Below are 22755 nucleotides of genomic sequence, written 5' to 3' on the forward strand. Positions count from 1 at the left end.
CCTTTGTAACACTAGAATGTGGGTGAGGCCAATCCACTGAATTCCATGCCAGAAGGTCTTGTTTCCTTAACACACCATGTGTGTTAGCATTGTCGAGCAACTGATAAAAATGATCAGTAAAAAATATACCCGATTGAGCTAGCTTTGTTGCACATCGACCTTGGTATTGTTGTTCTCCTATCGATCCATGCAGAACATCTATAAATCCCAGAATACAATCGATGTTTTGCCATGTCTCATACAATGAAGGGTATAAATCTGAAATAAAACAACACAAGAATGTTAATAAGCAAAGAAAGAAAGCTTCATCTTAAAAATCCATACACCTCGTAAAGAAAAAAACCACAATAGAAAAATATACAATTAGGCCTGTGTTGCGGAAGATCATTTGGATAGTCTCACAAGACAAGTTCTTTATGCATGTACACATGCTGAATCAAAACTTCTTTCACCGATATCTTCCCTCTGGTGATTTTAAAATCTCGTACTCTTCCCTTCCATGACGCCAAGAAAATGTTTTTTGTCTGGGGTCTTTTTCTTTTGCTAGGTTACATGAGCACCCATGCTCCTTTCGAAACACTAAACCTTTCCCAAGTTCCTTCCGTTTTGACTGTACTTGAATTCTCTACCGAAGAAATAGAAGAAGCAGGTCGACGGGGTAAGGATGTGTGGTATAACTCTACCTTCATAGCATTATCATCTACAGAGCGTCTTCCACAAGAACGGCCATGGTTTTTATTCACCATGGAGACCTTCTGAATCTGTAACAATAGCAAAGTAATGTAAACAAGATAACAAATTAAAGTTTCAAGAAAGAGAAAGTGGGCAAACAGACAATTGACAAGAAACATCTTACTCTACACCAAACAGGATCAAGGGAGCAGTTTTGGAAAAGAAGAGGCTGCTGCACAATGAGGCAGTGGTGTAGAATGGTAGACCTTTCGAAGGAAAGGCAGCATAACATTTCAAAGTTCAAAGGAAGGTGGAAGCGGGAAGGCCCTTGTCAGATAAAATGTCAGACTAGATTCTATCTTCTTGTCCAAAGATCTTGTTAGAATAAAAAACCAATCTCCACATTAATGTAGCACCGCTTGTACCTACATAAAGTATTGTTTCTTTTTTCTATTTTCTCTTATTTTCGTGAATTTCCAACGTTATGTTGGCCCTCTATTGATTGGTTGAGAGCTTATTTTTCCAAACCGTAAAAGGCCCCAAAATGAGCTCCCTTTTTTCCTAATGTGTATCCCTTGCCTTCAATGTTCTTCCACGTAGCTGCGCCTTTCTCATACGCACCCAGGTTGAAGAGAGGACTTGCTGAATGAGAATTTTTACTATCTTGGAGAATAGGTTCTCTATGCAATACACAAATCGATGGTCCCTATTCAATAAGTTCCCATCTAGCTACTTCTTGGTAACGTGTTTGTGTAGGAATGTTGTAATTTCTTGGTTGTCCATAGAACAAGGTCGAAAATGCTAGTTCTTCTGAAAATTTATCTTTGCAAATGCTGAGGGGGGAGAATCCCTCAGAAGGAGCAACTATGATTGTTTTGTCCTTAAAGTCAATAACTTGTTGTGCAATGTATATACCATCCATCAATGTATCCATGTGAACATTTTTAGGGACAGCGTAGTCATTGTTGTTTGTTGCGTGTTGGTCCATACCTCTTGCAAGTAAAGTATATAGTCAATCAGTTATGGATTTAGTTTAATATTGTTCTCCTTGTACAGTGGTTTTGGCAGTAGTTCTTTCAAAGCACGTATAGTTAATGTTGGGTGTACTGTTCCACTCATGTAATTGTGTGTGTACTCAAGTTTTCATCGTATTGCAACAGTTACTGTCGAGTCGATCGTGAGAAACCTGGGAAGCACTTTTTGTGCTCTATCAACATCAGCGAGGACATTGATAATGCTTCCATACAAATCGTACTATCCATCATGTGTCAACTCTCTTATTTGAGCGAATGGAATTCGTATTGCCACTAGCCTAGCTTCAATTTCCATGTGTATGGTGTTCTGTTTGGTAGATGCACGTTTCTTCAGACAGTATGGGCACCTTGTGTTGGTGCAATTGTTTTGCACACAATGAGCATAATTTCCTTTCAGATGGATAGTTGGGCTGGCTATTTTTAACGTGTTTGTTTACAGGGACAAGGATGTCTTTTTTCTCTCTTACCAATTGGTGTTTGAACATAAGTGATCCGCAACAAATACATGGATAGTGAGGTGTGTCATGGATGGCTTTGCTGTATTCATTTGTAAAGTGGAACTTCGTTTCCTCCGAACATCCTTTCTCGATTGTCTTGGGCACTCAAGTTCTCTATTATTGGGACTCTAGATATTATCATTCGTAACATGTGATGCTTCTACCAGATACTTTCTAAGTCTGTACACTTTCCTCTCTATAGCCTTGATAGTGTATTGATTTCCTTGAAGAGTGTTATGGAATAGTGTTGCAACTTCTGAAGCCGGCAAGGAGTTGTGCATTCTAACTAAATAACAGAGCTCTTCTTCATCCTTGGACCTGTCCATGTGATGTACACTCGAAGTTGTACTTTTCTTGTGAGAGGAAGGATTATACGGTTTGTCAAAGTTTGATCAACTAGGATATGATAGCACCTTGCATGTCTTGATCTCTTTAGAAAAAACATTGTTGATAATGCTTTCCCATCATACTTTAATAACTTAAAGACACATTTAATGTTGTTGAGAAAAATTTTAAAATCTGAAATAGCAGCAACTTAGAATTCATAGCACTTTCAAGAAGTTGAAGAACATTTGCCGTGGGCAATGGTTCATGGCTTTGATAATTTACTAACAACCTGTACCACACAGATGTACGATCTTCAGTGTTGTATATGCTCTCATAAATTAAACAAAACAACTATTAGAATGAATACTCTTCAAAGAAGAATGTGATGCAGTGAAGAACATTCGTATTTGATGGGTGTTTAATCTTAAACTCATTAAGTTTCATAATGTCATACTCAGGCACGTGTGTGTTTTCATGGTCCATTTTCCTCTTTGCAGGCACAGTCACAATGCGAACAACATAGGAGAAGATGTAAAAATGAAAAAAAATTGTGCCATAAAAAACCACTTCATACAATCTCACTTTAATTACCAAAGAATGGCAAGAGGAGCAGTATTACAGCAACACGTACAGTAAAAACAACTCTCCAATCTGTAGAATCTCACTTTCATTTCCACAAAATGGCAAGAGGAGAAGTGTTAGAAGTAGTGCTTGTTGTTGGACACATATATTGTGACAGTTTCAGTAATTTTCCCAAATATTCAAAGCTTTGTCAAAGCATATGAGATAACATATTTAAATGGCAGCACTACAGTATGCTAACCCAACAACCCGTACATGATGTATGTAGTAGACTGTACAATATTAAAAGCACAGCCTAACTGTCAGACCTAACACATTTAAAGTGGCAGAACCAAAGCATGCTTCATCTCAAAAAATTTGGGCAGCGGACTTAAAATGCAATCTGTATTACAATAACACTATATCAGGGAATTTTAGAATTCCCAACATGGTTAAGATTTGGCCATATGGTCAAATATAACCCATTCATTGGGAGTGGAATCCACCCTAAAAATTGTAATAGAATTTACGGAGTCCTCTGAGGTCCCACTTTAAAATAAGGGGCCAAGGTTTGGCCACATGGTCAAATCTTAACCCATTATTTGAAAGTGGGACTTTGGAGATTCCCAAATTCTCTAATATAGTGTTCAATCATGGTACCAGCTAAATGAAATGAAACAATTTATGTTTGTTGTGCCTCAAACTTCTTCATTGACATATTAAATTGACATCACATAATTCAAGTATGATCTGCTCGAGTTCAAAATTAGATTGAAGATACAAACAAGGGTGCAAAAATATATTGACAGAGGTACAACAACACAAAGGCAAAGTCATTTTATTTGTCGCAAGCCATAAAGTTTGTACAACTAACTGTTCACACAGTTTCTGCACATACGTCAACCCAAAACAGAAGTGACCATTCCTATATGTGGGAAACCACTTGTAACGTGAGACTATGCTTGATGTCCAACAAAAGCGAGCATATTTAGACAATGCTAGCAGCATGGAGCTCCAGGAATGGCGTGCCTATCCAGAGAAGAGAGTCCACATGGTTCCCGCGAATCTGAACAACAACATCAGATGCATCCGACAAGAGGATCTGGTTGGCACGGAGTCACAAGTAAAATAGAAAGGATGACTTGGTTCACGGCTAACTTGTACACCACCACAAGAAGCTCATTGGTAATCAATAAGCTATGCATTTAGATGAGTGAAATGTAGCACGTCTGTCACCTACATTAATAAAGAAAGGAAACATTGAGCACGAGAGCATTGTGTACATAGGAAAGAACTTTGTAATCCCAAAATATTATACCATCCGCCTGTACCCCAAGACCGAAACTTGGCTAGTGAATGCCTCCTGGAGTTCCACTCTCTTTTGCCCATCTGGAATCTCAGCTGTAATAGTAAAGTCAAAAAAACCAAACCCGTTCTTGCCACGCATGTATGAGACATTTCTTAGAGTGTACATGACAATGCCCTCTTCATGGTACTCTTGGATTAAACGTGACAGCACATTCTTGCGCTTGCCAAAAAGGTGGAGATGAAACAAGATGTTTTAAAAAAATCAAATTAACCACTTAGCGCAGAGGACGTTGCCTACAAAACATTACCTATGACAGCCTGAAGATACTTACAATCGCTCGATCTTCATGCAGAGGGCCATCAGCTTTTGTCAAGCTATCCACATCAGCCTTTATTATCACAAAGGCTATGGTACCAACAACTGTGGAGATTTTTCCTCTAGCTGTTCGAACAATTGATGATGCGCAACAGACATAGCAGGCAATTGTGGTCACCTTCAAACAGTTCACCTCTGATGACATTTGTAGTAGCATCTACATGGAGAGAAAAGTTGTAGGTTCCACCTCCACCAGCAGTTTTTTTCACAATGGTGGGACCCTCGATCTGTCAATGACTAGGGTGTCTCTATACTGGGGAACATACACATGTGGCACAACCAAAGTGATAGTGTCGCAATTGTCACTGTCAATGAAATTGGCCCTCAAACATGTGGGGTATGATGCCTCCCTAGCCTTATAGGTACTATACTTGACCAACAATCTCCCCTCGAATGCAACTGAACAATTCACAGCATTGAAAGTGCATTCCTGCCTTGTACAAAGTTAGGTGGAGTAGCAATTAGAGCTGTTGTGTTGCGCTCAGGTACTCGTAGGGGAGGCTGACCAATGGACCTAGCTATAGGATCGCTCAAAGAATTCACTTCATTGGACGTTTTAGTTTTCACTTGGGAGTTTTTACTTGCTACAAGTACATGTACATCCACATTAGAACATCAAACAAAAAAGTAAGACCTCTTGCACAGGGTATTGTGTCTCTCTAATAATAGCAATTAGAGAGAGCAAGACCTATGGAATCTACAATACATATAGGCTTAAAGCCAATAATACCAAGAAGTACAAGGTGTTCAATAATCTGACAAACAGAAAATTCTGTTTGGAGTCTTAATCATGACAAATAGATTAGTAGTCCTCTCCCCAGTATAAATGAATGCAAATTAAACACCACAGATTCAGTAAACAATGTCCATAAGTGATAGAGAAGAGGGAAATCAATTTAAAAATCAGTAAATTCACTGGCATAAGTGAACACGTACATTTAAAGCATGGTAAATAGCCACTAGCTCGAAACAACCAATTTATTACATAGCACAACATCTATTCACAAGTTTTCCTGTCCAAGATGTCTACTACATCACTTTGTGCTTTCAAAGTGCATTCAAAAGGAAAAATCTGTTGTCAAAAACACCTAATGGAAAGAGCTCCTTGTCACACAAGCAACCACTGATTTATCACTGCATGTACTATATTTGCAACAGTAACCACAAATCCTACAATTTTTGTAAAAAAATCCTGCAGAGAAGGAGACAATTACGCCCCACTGTTACTATGTTTCTTGGCCGAAGCTCTCAAAGTCATAGAGTACAACAAATACACAAGGTTCAAAATTCCTTACCTTCAGGATACACTTGCCTGGCCACTGCAAGAAAAGCTTTCCTCAGTGACTTCACACTGCTAGAGTTCCTTATGCCTCCTAACCTTCAAAGCTTTCGAGTACGGTGTCATGATCAGTGGTGCGTTTGAGGAAGCTATATCCTCGACTCCACAATAAGAAATTGACAATTAAAAAGCGCTTCTAACACAATGCGCATTCGTGATACCAAGACATAGCACAATTGCTAAAGAGACATACCTTCATTATTGTTCAAGCAAAACTTCGATGATTGACCAAGTTCCCTTGCTGCGCTTAGCGGTGATAAGCCTGTGCCATCAGAGCTAGTGAACATTCCAAATAAACACCACAAAAGATTTTTAAAAACGGAATAACTTCTGGAAATGCAGTGTACTTACCCCTGAACACGCTGCTACCTTCATCACAGCAAATGGTCATTGCTGCTCAACAGGTTTATCGTTAAAGGTGGTTGTCCCTTTGACGAAAGAACGTGACAACGGACTGTAGCCTGCACCCTCTACAGGAAGAAGTGCGTTCAAAAATTACAACATCTTCTCATGCACGGATCAGTTCAAATAGTTTTGGAATGATCAGAAAACCTGTTCTGAACATTAGAAAAATTGGATATTAAAAGACACCCTCCAAACGAGCTATTGTTCACCAATGTTACACCATCCAATGCTACAACACACACAACAGCAGCATAGGCCATCAAAAGGTATGAACAAGCTACTGTTCTATAATGTGGAAACAGTCTGCTGTTCTATAATTCCATACCATATAGATTCAAGGACCTTGCAATAGGTTTGAGGTAGAGGTAGGGGAAAATAGGTACCCAGGCATATGGAAATGAACGTGAAACAGTTCAAACTCAAAAACCTATTCTGAACATCAGAAAAATTGGATGCAACAGGACAGCCTCCGAGCAAGCTACTCTTCACAAATGCTCCTAAATTACAACAGACTATTATACCATCCAATGCTACAACACACACAATCATAAAAAGTCAAACTTGAAGGGTCGGGTGGAAGGAATAAGCAATGTTCCTTTCATCACTAAAAAGCATAGGACTAAGGTACTTACAAGTGTGCCCCTTCTTCCTAAACTCTACAATAATCTTCTCTCCATTCATGCTATTATGAAGAATAGAACGAAAGTAAAGCTGTCAAGGATTCAAGATCCTTGATAAGAAAAGGAAAGTGGTTACACAAGGAATAGCCTTTACAAGATCAAGACAACCACGATCAAATTCTTGCGCTAAAGCTACTACATGTGCTGCAAAACTTAATCTTTGTACAAGGGACTACCTCTTGCATTATTGAGGTATGCAGTTCATGGTTATCTCCGCTTGGGTTTGTATGAACAAACTGTTGTTCTATGATGTGAGACCATACAAATTCAAAGGCATTAGCAACATATTTAAGGTAGAGGTAGGGGAAAATAAGGGACCCAGGCATATGGCAATAAACGAGATTAGCCAAACAGCAATTTAGAAAATCAACAACCAATAAGAGTATAATTCTAGCGTTGAGGCAAGTCACATCCGTGGCCACGGCACAAGTAAAGTCAGAAGCAAACATATGTTGCAAGTGCCGTCCCACCTTTTGGTATCATGCAAGAAAAAGGGCAAGTTTTGAACCAATTCATTAAAAAAATGTTTGGTGCAACGACCCAACACTATCATTCATAAAAATCTCGGGAGGCTCACCGCATGTTCAACTTTCAAACACAAACATGAACATTTAACGACTATTACACAAAAGAATAAATCAAGAATACGACAGCTGGACTCAAAATTAGTGTCACAACATTTCTCATCGACGGCGTTATCAAACTTCCTCTCCACATCTGCCAAAGGGAAACCAGAAACAACGCAAGTAAGGAATGAAACGAAATCAATATGAACGAAGGGAAGGAATATCAATGAAGGGAAGCGAATAAATGAGAAACCTCTAACAAAGGTGGAACTTTTCGTCTCCATGGGCTGCACGGAGGGATCAACTTTGTTGCTGCCTTCCATCCTCCACACAAACGCTGAAGCAAACACTAACAAGCAAAGAACCACACAGTGCCATCGCAGCAGGGGAGCACATACCTTTAAGTAGATACCTAGAAAAATCTCCACACAGGCCCCCAATTGCACATAGCCCGCCAAAGATCCATACCCATAACGCACACAGCATCTGCTGAGCCACGGGCGTCTTGTACACCCCCAATCCCTGACCTCCCTCCAAGAATGAACGAGGAAATGCTAGATACCCAAAACACCACAAATCCACCAACCTCAACAGAGCCCGCCAAACAAACACAGCATCTCTACCCTTCCAAATTGCCACAGCATCCGCTGAGCCATGGGACTCCTCCACACACACAATCCCTGATACACACGCCACCATGCGAGTATCCCAGACATCACTGTGCACATAGGCAAGATAATCCAGTGTAATAACTATTTCCATGTGCATAGTCGAGCCTGACAGCAGATTCACCACGAAGACTGCCATGCACAGAGCGATTCCATCCGTAGACTGCCATGCATACTGACAACACTTTAGCCAATAAGAAAACACATGATTAATAAAACCAAAATAATCCATGATTTTCTCTTTGCCACCAAAACGTATGCTAAGGCCTACCCATTGGGGGCACAGGCCAGAAAAGAACTAGCACATTGAAAAATGCAAAATGAGAGGGTTGATGGAGCTTTGAGTTGGAACTGAGAGTCTCAGCCCAAGGTGCTTGCAGGCTGAGCGTTTAGGGTATGGATCTGAGGTGAGGAAAAGAGGTCTGAAACGTGTCAAGGAGATGGTCTCTGAGGATCCCGAGTATTCTGTGAGTGAAGAGAGTGGGGGTGAGAATATCGAGGTGGGTGTCAATCACGTGGAAAAAGTATGGAGATTCATCTCACGCAAAGAAAGTGGCCAAGAAGAAGCAGAGCAACTTCTCTCCACTTGAAGATCAAGAAGTTTCGAGGCCCCTGCATGAAGAATTAGACAAGAGAGACAAAGCAAGTGTCACACTATGGAGTGTGAAGTCATGATGGATGTGGTTAAGCCGGAGCTCACGTGGTAGATTATACCTTTTCTTCACTGGTAGAGTTCCGCGACTATGGTGGAGCTAGGCGAGTTAATCACTTATGAGTTTGATGTTCTACCGAGTTGGTATGTTGCTAAGTTTTGGAAAGAGGTTTCTTTTTGCTTCGATGTGTTGAGGAGGATGTTCAAGATGAGTTGGCAACCAGGTGGTTTTGTTTGCTGGTGCAGTTGTTCTTCCAATACCCTGGAATCTAGCTTTCAGTTATCTTTAGGGATTGTCCAGTTTGGGTGGACTTCCCTTGCTTTCCATCATGGTTGCATGGAGGTTTTAAGTGACAAGATTGCAGTGTCTTTGGGCAAGGTGCTTCATATTCCCCCATGGGCTTATTCAAAGTTTAGAGTGAAGCGTGCCTCGATCCTATGGGATTGAGGCCAAAACACACCAGATTCCTTATGAGTACGTCTTCCAATGGAATGTCTATGGAGATCAAAGTTTGGTTTGGTCCATTTGCGGACTCGTGCTTCGTTTGTAAGCAGACAACTCACTTTGCTCACAACTTTTCGTCTAGGCTTTCAAAATCTAGTGGTTCCCAAAACGAAAAGCTAGAGGAGAAGCCTTTGAACAATGGGAGATTGGAGGAAAAGGAGAACAAGGAGGCAGGTCATTAAGATGGTGTGGCACAGGTGTAGGCAAGAGAACAAGGTAGTAAGGTTCATTCTAAAATTGGTTTGCAAGCTAGAGTTGGCTCATCCGAGGACTCATGGACAGTTATTGGTAGAAATGTTCAAGCTCTTCGGCCTACATAGATTAACCAGCATATAGACGTTTCTTCTCAGGTTTCATTTGTGCAGTCTCAGTAGGCTCAACAATTTTTTAAGTTTGTGCCATCCATGGAAGTGGCTAAGGATGATGGGCCATCTCAGATGGTCGCCCGTCTAATATTCCTTTGAGCGAGGTCAAAGATGAAGATCATTTATAGTCACAAGTTGAAGATATTCTTGATCCAAATCACAAGAAAGATTGCTAGACGACAAGCCAAGAGAGCATGCAATTTTACAGGAGTCTTCCTCAAAAGGGAACAGCAAGAGTCCGAAAAGAATACCTAAAAAGTTCAAGGAGTTGGTCAGGGGTGCTAGTAGTAGTAAGGAAAATAGATTTAATTTCATTAGAGATGCATACAAAGTCATGTCTCAACTCGAATCACAGTAAAGAGAGTCGGGGAGGTGTGGTGAAGGGTGTGAGGATTTTATCATGGAACCTGAGAGGATGCTGTGGGAAAGTCAAGCAAGTAGGATGTGTGAGGTTAATCAAGAAAGTAAATCCCGATATCATTTTTCTACAAGAACTTAAATGTGGGGAGACTGATGTGTTATGGTTCACCCTGTCGCCCTCTATTAATATCCATAGAGTACATTCGCAGAATGCATGGTAATGAGTGATTAGAGGTGATTAGTCTTCATGATTTACTTCAATGGTCACATCCATGGAGGGAGTACAGTTACAGGGGTTTGAGCCACAAATGGCTCAAGATCGACCTCACCACTCCAGGTTTTGAGCCTCACATCCAGGTTTAGAGCCTCAAATGGCTTAGGACTTGGATGGGCAAGGTTAACACAAGCACTATTTGGGACCCCCAGTTAGGAACCCCTCCTAATGCCAGGTTTGTCCCAAGCACTCTTATATGGTTAACACTAGTGCTATTTTCGACACACGGAGAGATGTAACAAATAGAAGAGAGAAAGAAATGATATAGAAGACGCCTTGACACCCTATGGGCCCAAGAGCCTTATGAATGTAAAGAAAGGGAGAATGCAAAAAGGAAAAGGGTTGGCCCTCCCTTCAAAAGGTGACTTGTATAAAGGGCCAAATGTTGACTTGATAGCGGAAGTGAGAGAGGGAGAGAGAGAGGAGTGCACACGATATAGCTACCTGTACACTAATTGTATTCCATGGAAAATAGGAATATATACATGGACCCCTTAGGGTTAGGGTTAGGGTTTGTCCCATAACCCCTATGGTGTAATTTACACACACCATTCTCAACACCCCCTCTTAAATTGCACCTCATAAGAAGAGGGTGCTTTACAAAGCACAATTTTTGGATTTTTTGAATGTTGCATAACAGCAACAGAAATAAAGATAAAAAAAGATGCACAAGAGTGCAAAAAGAGCACAACGGAAAAAGTATGTACAAAGGTGTACAACTTAGCGTTCACTTCCCCCTCTTAAGTTGCAATTGGTGTTGCAATTGGTGAAGACCAAGCTAATGTCAAAAGTGTGCAAACTTATCAAAAGAAAGTGGCTTGGTGAAGATATCTGCGACTTGTTCTTGTGTTGGATAATGTATCAAGTCGATTTCTTCACTAAGAATTTTCTCACAAATGAAGTGATAATGCACTTCAATGTGTTTTGTTCTAGCATGAAACGTTGGGTTCTTTGCCAGTTGAATGTTGCTCATATTATCTGAATAGAGCAGAGTAGGGTCTCCAGAAAGTATCTCAATCTCTAAAAGAAGCCTTCTAAACCAATTTGCTTCACATGTTGCATTGGTGGATCCTCTATTCTCTGCTTCGGTGGAAGACAATGCCACTATTGGTTGCCTTGACAAAGCTACAGAGCCAACACTAAAGTAGTATCCACTCGTGGATCTTCTGTCATTTACATTTCCTGCCCAATCAGCAAATGTGTATCGATGGAAGTGTAAGTCGGATGACCTGGCATAATGTAGTCCATGATCCCATGTACCATGAAGGTATCTGAGTACTCTCTTTGCTGCAAGGAGATGAGTCTTCTTGGGATTTTGCATGAATTGGCTGAACATACCAACTGCATAGAAGCCCGGTGATAGTCAAATAGATCATGCTACCAATGAGTTGTCTATATTGTAGAGGATCTGAAGCTAGAGAAATGTCAAGTGGTGACAACTTGATATTGCATTCCATAGGAGTAGGGAGTGGCTTTCTTGCAGTCATGTAGATGAAACTGCTTAAGTACCTTTTGAGTGTACTTTCCCAGAGAAAGTGTTATCCTTGTGCCATCTCTCCATATTTCTATACCAATAAAATCATGGAGTTCTCCTATATCCTTCATGTCAAACTCAAAGGTGAGGTGACTCTTTGTTTCTGAGATGAGATCTCCATTGGAGCCAGTGATGATCAAGTCATCAACATAGAGCACTACAAGAAGGATGTCTTCTGTAGTCTTTCTGATGTAAAGAGATCAATCTGAGTTTGATGGTGGCTGAAAACCAGATGTCAGAAAGTGACGATGAATCCTTGCATTCCATGCACGAGGAGCCTCTTTCAAACCATACAGTGATTTCTGCAACCTGTAGACCTTTTGTTCCATCCCAGTAACAACATATCCTAAAGGCTGTATCATGTAGATTTTCTCATCTAGAAAACCATTGAGGAAGGCATTCTTCACATCCATCTGGTGGATGGGCCAATAAAAGTGAGCTGCAAGAGCTATGGTTGTCCTGATGGTAGTCATCTTTGCAACACGTGCAAAGGTCTCCTCATAATATATGCCATACTCTTGGGCATATCCTTGGCTACCAACCTAGTATCGGTCAACCTCAACAGCTAAGTTGAGTTTTACTTTGTAAACTCATTTGCATCCTATGGGCTTCTTCTCTGCAGGAAGATCTATCAAGGTCCAAGTCTAGTTCTTGAGAAGAGCATTGTACTCTTCATCCATTGCATGTTGCCACTCAGGGACTTGCACTGCATCTTCAAAGGAGGTTGGCTCATCAAACTCCATCACTTTGGCCATGAATGCATAGTTGCTCTTGTAGGTCCACCTCTCAGGTGTCTTTCGATCATGAGCAAATCTTCTAAGATTGGAAGTGGAACTTTTAGGAATCTCAGTGATGACCGTGGTAGTTTCTATATCCATTATGTTAAGAACCTTTTCTTTGCCTTTACTCTGAGTGGTCACTATGGACTACATACTATTTGACTCTGCAAGCAAAGAAATCTAATGTATCATTGGCACTATTTGTTGAGGTGGAGTAGCTGTCGCCTTATCCCTATACCCACAACCGTCACGATATCTCTAGGGTAGTCCAAAAAAATATAGAATTAAAATTTCAACCAGAGTGTACAACTTTATAGATCTTATACATGCACTTGAGATCTTGACGAATTTAGTCCAAGAAACCCATGCTCGAGGACAGTGTTTCGAGCTATGCTTAGCCCACCTCTCACCCCGACTTGGAATCCATCCAAACCAAAAGCTCTATTGCTAGCTCTCACTCAGTGTTAGGGCCTCAACAGGAGGATCCATCTAGCTTCGACGAGATGGAAAGCTTGAATGAGAAAATGATAGACCTCATGGGTCCGAGGGCCTCGGAAGCTCCCTTCACTGGTTTGGCTCCACCCAACTCTCATGCTCCGTAGTGTCCAGATTAAGAGGTACAATCTCCAACATGTTTGACGATTGGGCCATACGGATTTAGCAAACATGGAGAACCTCTTTGCCAATATGTCCGTGAGGGAAGGCCAGCAACAACCGGCTCCTGAGATGCAAACAGGGACTGAAACCCGCCTTTGTGGACTCGGGGTCCACAGCTTCGTAAGGCACCCTTATTGGGAATGCATGGATGATGAAGAGTCAAGAGCCATGGATGAGGGACTTTGCAAGATGAGACCCTAGTCGAGGAGATGCGCGAGGCTCTCATGGGGGGAATTCTTATGAACTTCCAACCTTCCAAGAGCCCTCGACCTTCGTTGGCTATGTAGCGCTAGAAGCTCCACCCTACTACCCAATGCAAGGAACCTCCATGTAGATGCCCCGTGACCCACCCCCTCCTAGACCGCGTTCTCGCCTGCAGCTGTTGCTCCAATGGATGGAGGTCAGGTGCTTCAGCCCCAACGCCAGTACTAGCAACTCAGTGGGTCTTGCCACCAGGGCCAAGCTTGAGGCCACCTCTACGACCTGTTAGGCACACCACGACGCCGCCTCCACCAGCTTTCCAAACGGTGCTATCAGATGAGGCGATGTGCATCTTGGTGAATGCACTAGGAAGGGGGGCCACACCACCCCCTGCTGCACCTCTATTTCCAGTAGGGATCACTAATCCCTCAAGGAGTTGACCCATAGCCATCTCCAAGTTGATGACCAAATTTCTTGGGGAAGGAGATCCGGTCTCCCACGTGGAGAGCGATTCGAGCAGATATGCAAACCCTTTGATGCTCCCAGAGATCTAGAAATGGTTAATGCGTTTGGCCTCATTCTGGATGGCAAGGTAGGCCAATGGTATAGGGCTCTCAACCCAGAAGAAAAGGTCAACTGGGAGATGCTATCGAAAGCATTCACTGTAGGATTCGCCCCCAAGGGACATAAGTGGAGACCGATTAATCAGTTATATGAGGTGAAGCATAATGACAGAATCCCTTTGGGATTAGATAGCGAGAATCAAACACCTCAATTCCCGTTGCAAGCCATATGAGTAGATGAGCGACGAATGATTGTTGCCCCGCTTCCTCATTGGATTGGCAAACCCGAAGTTGCATGACCACTTAATGGTTATGAATCCTACTTCCTTCGAACTATGCAGCAATGTGGTTATTCGTATAAGTGATAATATGATGGACAAAGTTACCCAAGACAAAACCACGACCCCATCAGAAGTATCACCATCGGTAAGGTCTTCTAGTGTGGAGCCTACCAAGAAGGAGAACAAGGAGCCCAAGAGCTTGGATTTGAGCGAGCTAGCCTCAAATCTGCTAAATTAGCTGGGCTAGTAGTGGAAGTCAGGGACCTCCAAGGAGGCACCGAGTAACCACCATTTGTTTCCACAGAGAGACAATGTGTGGTGCGGGCTATGCAACGGCAACCATCCCCCCAATGAGTTGCCCCACCTTAGGGCAAGACAAGCCCTCTACTACGCACATTGTCATAGATGGGGAAACCATGATACCTCCCAATACAGATTCCGAGGGCCCTGCCCCACAACCTATGTACCAAGCGAGGACCCCACTAGCCCTGACATCCCCACCTAACCCTATAAACGCACAAGGTGCCCCTTTGGCTAGTAGCCCAGGGCAATACAAAGCACAACAATCTCCCCTGTCGCTACCCATACTAGGTCCCCAACCTCCCTCACCCTGTATAACTCCCGTCAATCAAGTATTGGTAGAGGAACTGCCCAATGATTGGGAGGAACTGGAACTGGACCACAGTACCTCAACTATACCCTTACAAGGAGGGAAGTGACTCCCTAAGTCACTACCTCCTACATGAGGATCAGCAAGTCCCAATGTTCCAAACCGTCCCCCTGATAGTGAGGGCAAGAGACATGAGCTTCGTTATACGAAGGCCTCTAATCCAATGTTATACTTGCCAGGGTCCACATAGGGCAAGTGAGTGCCCGTATAAGGGCTCCACAGACCCTCCGGTGTCATGCTTCAAGTGCCAAGGGCCGCATTTCTTAAAGAACTAGAGGGATCTTACCCTGGCGGTCCCACTCACGACAAGCCCTACACCCTTGTGTATTGGTTGCAGAATAGAACATTTATTCAAGGATTGCCCCTTGAGAAGCCCAGCAACTCTGGCCACCCCACCTAAGAGTACCAGCCTTAACTTGCTAAGTATTCTGGCCCTCCAATCGATTTGGTAGTTCACAACATAACACCAAACACACTATTCAAAATTTTTGGACTTGTGTAAAGTCCAATTTGAAAAATGGACTAAAAAATAGTCCAAAAATTGTGAATATACTAGTAATGTTGTTTTTTGAACTAGATTTGACAACTCAAAACAAAAGATTTGGTGATTAAGTACTAAGAACATCAATGCATAAACAAATCTCTTACAAAGGTGGTCTACATAAACATCTTCATAACTTCTTATGAATTGAGCTACTATCACCTAAGAACATCAATAGATGACCAATTCTCTTAAAAAGGTGGTGTAAATAAATACCCTTATGTATAAGTGGTGTGCACACACCTTTATGACCATTTCTTTTAGAAAGGTGGTGTACATAAATCCCTTAGAAAGGTAGTGTACATAAATCCTTTTATGTGTAAGTGGTGTACATATGCACCTCACTTGGTATTTAAAAACAACCTTAGCTATAAAAATACATTAACATAAAGTTTAAAATGCACCATTAAGTATAAAATGGACCTCATAAACAATCTTTATACACAATAATGAGAGTAAAGAAATAAAAAAAACTTATGATTACAAAGCCGTCAGCCATCATGTTCCTCAATACCAATGTCCCTAATGCCAGGCCCTTGACTACCAAGGTCCTGACTAATAGGCTACTCTAAGACAGTACCAATGTCCTCAATGCGCCCTTGACTACCAAGGTCCTGACTAATAGGTGCTCTAAGACTGGAGTCTCAGTAGCAAGGTCCTCAGTAGTTTGCTCTTCAGTTCCAAGCACTTGACTAGTAGGCTACTCTGGAGTCTGTAAGGTCATGGTTGAAGAACCATCTATGCCTCCTGGTAACTCCTCCTCATGATGCTTTGCCTCGTCCATACCTTCTTTGGGTAAGGCTTCCTTGCTTGATCCACTTGCATGTCCTTCACCCAAGATCAAGGGTGCCTTCCTTCCTTTTAATTTCAAGGGAAGTGCTTCCACCTCTTTAGCCTTACCTTTTCCTACGACGTGCTGTACTACTACTTCTTGCTGCCGCGGGCCTTCTCGTATGATGAGTAGAACCTCCTTGACTCTAATTAACAATTGATCACCCTTATTCTTTGTGCGGATTTCTTCTTGGCCTAAGTCATTGGATTCAAAGCTTTCATCCTCATCATCACCCTCAGACTCACTACCCTTGTCTTCGACATTTTCCTCACTACCCTCTTCTTTGACATTTTCCTCTTCAAAGAAGGTAGTGCAAGTGTAATATGTGTTAAAGAACTCAATTTGATGGGGGGTATTAATGACATTTACATTTCTACCTTGGCTTAGCAATTTCTCAGCAGCAAAACCCATTCGATACAATGCTACTTCCCACCCATCATTCAGTAAATTCTTTGTCATCTCTAGTATCACATCAGGATGCATCGGCTTTCTGTAATCCACCATTGCCGCATCAAGCTTAACCTTATTGTCCTCAAAGTAATGAAGCTCGAGAGTCCTTAAAGGAATTTTGATTAGATTGCCACCACCCTTGCATAAGAAGCACATCAAGAAAGGCTGCAAGACTTGAATGGCAGTGCTTTCCAAGACAGTCATATGATTGCGTAGGATTATACCATGGTATACTTTTGAAAGTAAATACCCAAATGCAGATGTCAAACTCGCATACAAGGCATCCCTTTTTGTGATTCTGTCATGAACAGGACCAATGTTGATCTTTTATTATCTGCCAAAGGACCTTCTATGATAAACCGCACAAGTTCAACTATCTGTGACACTGCAAGGTCTTGCAATTCATCTATGAAAAATACACATGGCTTCTCCCAAGCATGATCGCTCATTGTTATGAAATGCTTTGTATCAATGCCATTGATGTGTGCAAATTTTGTATCATTCTCTAATAGCAAGATATCATAGGAGAAGCTGAATGGAGAACCATCATGTAAACCACCAATTGCTCTACCTTGGGCAGTGGACTGCAAGGCCTTTTTCTTGATGTCCATATATTTTGTCTCAACAACCTTTGGCATTTTAGCTCTTAGATCCTTTGTTAGTGTGGCATCTACATCCATTGAAGCCAACCACTTTCTAGCCCATGTCTTATCAAGAAGTTGACCTAGGCTAAGTGCTTTCTTCTTATCCACATCAATTGACTTGCCAGCTAACTCATCATCAGATTTCAATAAAAACAATAGTGCCGAGAGAGCAGCGTCACTTTGAATCATTCGGGTGACCACTTCATCCAAGTTGCTATGCTTGCTCTTCTTTCCAAAGAAGCAATCACCACTTAGGATCTTCTTGCATACTTCTTCTATTATTGCATCTGGAATAAACCTTAATGCTCTCCACCAAACAATGGACATTGGTTTCATTATTTCTTTCCTCTAAGTTGCAGTGTGCTCTGGTGCCTCAAAGGATATCTTTCCTGTTTCATATGCTTAGCAAACATCCACGATGCTCTGAAACACTGAGTCCTCACGGAAGACAATGCAAGTAACATCCCCGTATCTTGCAACGGCGGTGTTCAGATCCTTTGCCTCAACCTTATGACTTGGTACGCCTTGCGTATTGCTTACAACACCTTTCAAGCATCTATAGAACCGAGTCCTCTTTGCCATGTACTCAGATGTAGGTCTCCTACCCTTCACTGTTTGTGGCTTTCCACAGCCCACCCATAACTCCCTTGCCTTTATTAGGATTTCAGAAAGAGAAGAGCTTTGTTTCAACCTAAATGGAGCAGAATTCAGCCTTTTTGATTCTCCTCATCAAGGGCGATCCTACAAGCTTCACAAAAGTGTTGCCCATCAATGGGCTCAAACCTGCATCTTTCCAAGAATCTATTCTTTGCTAGCATGTATCTCTTCTCGATGTCAGTCCCATATCAGCTTTGGTATAAAGCCTCTTCACGAACAAAGTCACTCCTTCTAAAGTTCTCAAAAGCATCAAGAAAGTCCACGCGCTTTTGAAATGTGACATCAGGCAATGTAGGATCATCTTCTTGAAGTCTCTTAAATGCCATAGGATGAAGAGTGATATTAGTGGCAACTGGAGTTCTTGTTTTCCTCGTATCTTCATACAATTTGTGTGCAAATGTCTTATCTAGCTTTCTTTGATTTGTGATCAACGAAGCTCGATCAATAAGCATTGTGGCCACACTGAATTATGAAAATCCCCAAATGTAGCCCTCATCCTCTGGAGGATGTAAGTCTGCCACACTTATAGAAAAGTCTACGAGACTTGTATCTTCTTCTTGCAAATCCTCCTGATCATCACTATCCAATTTTTCGTCTGGTTTAAAATAACCTGCACTTGAACGATCTGCACGTGGAGTAGGAGTTATTTTGGCTCTCTTTCTAGGAATAGGTATGGAACTTGAATCTACTCCACGATCACTCCTTGTTTTTGTAGTTGCAATAGTCGATGGTATAGGTACAGTTGGAGATATTGTAGTTACTGCCACATATATTGTAGTTACTCTTGCCGGAGATACCATAGTTATTGCCATAGATATTGGCAATACAACTTGAGGGCTACATGTTATAGATGGCGTGCATACTCGCTGCTGCTGAAGGTAAAATGCCACCACTTGGAAATGCATCCCACATTTTCTTCAATGCTTCCAAGGCACTAAGTAATTCTTGGGATCCCTCGGTTGAATCTGGTAAGGGCTTCAAGAAGTGCTTGTGCATAACTCATAACTTGTAGACCACATCGTCATTCTTCCCTTTGCATAGAACTTCTATCAAATTGTTTTCTTTAATGTTGATGGTTGAGACCTTGCCACCATTTCTTACTGCCTCTAGAGAATATTTCACGCTTGACACATTCTCGGCAATGATTACCAAAAAAAACTTTGATTTGCGCTCCATAAAATACCAAGCATGTTCAAGATATTTGAAAGACACCTTGGAACCAAAACTTGAAGCCATAGTTTTCTGCAAAGCAATCAAAAACAAAAAATGAGAATTATCATGATTTTCAAACTCAAAATATTAAAAAATTTGCTATTAAAAATTAAAAATTAATTGAAATTTCAAAAGTTTAAATATATTTTTAAAAATATATTTTATTGAAATTTCTAAAGTTTAAATATATTTTTTTAAATATATTTTTATATTCCTAAATATTATTTTTTATTTAATATTTTTTTACATAAATAATTTAATTCAAAATATTTTATAAACATAGATAAGAAATTTTAATTTAAATTTTTTAAAATTTTTAAAATTTTTATTTATTTATTTCATTTTAATTTTTTATTTTTTATTTAAATATAATATAATATAATATAATTTATTTTATTTTTTAAATTAAATTAAATTAAATTTATTTATTTTATTTATTTAAAATTTAATTTGTTTTATTATTTTCATCGTTTTATTTTATTTTATTTATTTATTTATTTTTAATTTTTAATTTATTTTTTAAATTTATCTTATTTTATTTTTTTATCTTTTTTTTAAAAAAAGGCCCAAAGGCCCCCCAAGTAAGGCCCCAAGGTCCTTTTTTTTTTTTTTCGTCTTTCTTTTTTTGTTTTTGGTGGAGGCCCAAAGGGCCCCCTCAAAGGAGGGTTAATCCCCTCCCCTAAGGCCCCAAGGGCCAACCTGTTGCATGCGCAACAGGAGGCCCTTAGGGCATTAGGGGAGGGGATTAACGCCCCCCCAACCTGTTGCACGCACAACATGTTAGGGGGGGTTAATCCCCCCTCCTCCCTCCTCTCCTCCCTGCCTCCCCCCTCTCGCCTCGTCATGTGCAGGATGCTCGAAAGTTGTATGCTTCTTGGAGAGAGGAAGCTATTTCACATGTCGATAAGTCCATGTGCATCACCATTGATGGCATGGACCGGAATACAACAACTTTGCCATGATATAGACGTATCCCACCGGCATTGAAGGGCAAACATGGACTAAAAACACACTTGTGTGGAGTATTAGTACATGGATACCGAATCTTTTGTGATGTATGGATTGATAATTTGCATGACCATGATAGTAACCAGGTTGTTACACCAATCATGAAAGCGATAAGAAAGGTCAGAGATGCTCGCAGATGTTTACCTAACACATTGCGAATACAAGCTGATAATTGTTGGAGAGAGAACAAGAATAAATATATATATTTGCTTTATGCTCTATGCTGGTTGGTTTGAAAATATTTGAAGAAGTGGAAGTTGGATTTCTTCTTGTCGGCCATACACATGAAGACATAGATCAAATCTTCAGTGTTATCTCTGGTGAGTTGAAGTCAATGGATGTTTTGACAATGGAGGATATGCTATTTCGAATTGGAAAAAAAATTAGAGGGTCTCGCAAGAAAGAATCAGAAGTGGCTATGCCTTCAAGGCTCAAACCTTCATCCTCACATCATTGCCATCGATTGTTTGCCTCCAGCAATCCTTTTGTTTTGACTACCAGTAGTCATGTACCTGTCTAGTCTCCCTTGACATTTGCAATGACTCTGCATTCGACCCGTATGCATTTTGTGGGGTTAGAGGTACAAACATGAAGTTTGTTATCAAAAGATTTGAGGAAGGGTTTAAATCTCTTGAGAGATGTGCAAAGACAAGAAGAGGTGAAGTTTTCAGCTAAGAAGGTAAGTTTAGGCTTGTAGAGAAGGGATCTAAGGGGAGGTGTATATTTCCAACTAAAGGCAAAAGTGTCAAAATCTTGAATAGTGTTTGAAAGGGAATTTTAATGTAAAAGCAGAGTATTTCTATAAAGGGATTTGGGGGGGATTTTAGTTAAATTTTGGTTAGTGTAAAGAATATGAAAGTATTTCATATTCTTTTGATTAGGAGACAACTGTAAATGCAGTAAACCATTGTTGAGAAGAGTAGTAGTGCGTACCTCGGGTGAACTAGAAGGGGCAATCTACAAAATCAAAGAGCCGAAGTAGATCAATGTTTATCCCAGTCGATGGAGTAGTGCAGATCATCATCAAGTGCTTTTACTTTGGGAACTGAAGCAGTGAGGAGGTCAGTAGGGAATTTTCAACCAAGGAAGCTTGTGAAAGATTAATATCAGGAGCAAGAGAGGATGTCTTTTGAAGTTTTGGGGTGTACTTGAGAGGGGAACTGTGTCTGCATTTGAGAGAGAGGTTGGTTTTAGAAGAGAAGGGAAGGGAGAGAATGCTGAGAGCAAGAGAAGCTTCGGGAAGGTTTTGGAAGGAGGAGGGGAAGGTAAAGTCGATGAAGGGTGCAAGGGACTTGGTTGTTTCAATAAGTATGACTCTGAAATGATAAAATAAGGGAGAAAATGACTTCCTTCGATAACTGAGAAGTCCAATTGAGAAGGCGAAGAGCTTAGCTTGAAGGGAGAAGAGAGGAGAAAAGATGTCTAGGTGAATTAGCATATACCATAAGACATGATCAAGCCAAAGAATGGAGGATTTGCAGGAGAAATTGGTCTTCTTGATGAGGCAGGTACATTTAATGTAAGGACAAAAAACATTCCAGCAGTTTTTAACATAGTAATTGTCATCTTTATTTGAGAAGCTAGAGTCCTGTCAGTTGGAGCCTTTGGAGCAAAAAAAGATTTCCTTAGTGAGACCACACTTGGAATGATCAACGGTTTTAAGAAAGAAGGGAATGTTGAGGAAATAATTGGGAAATAATTGGAATTCAAATGTGGATGACCATGGTAAGCATCATTTTTGCATTGCTCCACCTCTTTGGAAGAGAGGTTACAAATGAAGGCGAGAGACTGGATGGTGGAAAGGGCAAGGAAGCTAAGATTATCAAGGCACTAGATTTTGTGGTCAAGTAAAGGGGCCTTCATTTGTGGAGTAGTGGTACACATGAAGAGAAGTTCTTCAATTCCTTTCCTTCAAGGGGTTGAGGAGGCTAGGAGTGAGACTGGGAGAGGGTCTCAAAGGAAGCTTTGTCCTCGGGGGAGAGGAGGTCAAGGTTGATGAAGGAGTGAAAGGTGCTATTGGGAGGGGCAAGGCCAACAGGGATGTGGAGGGGGAAGGCAGGATGAGTATGTCGTTGGCGAGGCCGGGGATGATGGAGTGATACTCATTAAGAGCAGTAGTATCATTGAGGTCAATTGC

The 22755-nt window shown here is 41.1% G+C and overlaps 1 protein-coding gene across 2 annotated transcripts; it reads right to left on the reverse strand.

Annotated features, from left to right (window-relative positions):
- Nucleotides 1–5714: 5714 nt before the first annotated feature.
- On the reverse strand, nt 5715–8693 carry LOC147904460 (uncharacterized). Of its 2 annotated transcripts, XM_087386563.1 has the most exons (4): nt 8164–8693; nt 6466–6575; nt 6308–6376; nt 5715–6161 (listed from the first exon to the last, which is right to left on the reverse strand). In XM_087386563.1, the coding sequence occupies exons 1-2, from the start codon at nt 8663–8665 to the stop codon at nt 6502–6504; spliced, it is 576 nt and encodes a 191-aa protein (XP_087242689.1). In that variant the 5' UTR covers nt 8666–8693; the 3' UTR covers nt 5715–6161; nt 6308–6376; nt 6466–6501. The 2 variants fall into 2 exon arrangements, 1 of the variants encoding a protein (XP_087242689.1); XR_015542272.1 differs by having other exon boundaries at nt 5715–5967; nt 6071–6376; nt 6466–8693.
- Nucleotides 8694–22755: the final 14062 nt, after the last annotated feature.

The sequence above is a fragment of the Dipteris shenzhenensis genome, chromosome 2, assembly GCF_047967505.1.
Source record: "Dipteris shenzhenensis isolate YYH24624 ecotype China chromosome 2, Dip_SZ_1.0, whole genome shotgun sequence".
In the NCBI taxonomy this organism is placed as follows: domain Eukaryota; kingdom Viridiplantae; phylum Streptophyta; class Polypodiopsida; order Gleicheniales; family Dipteridaceae; genus Dipteris; species Dipteris shenzhenensis.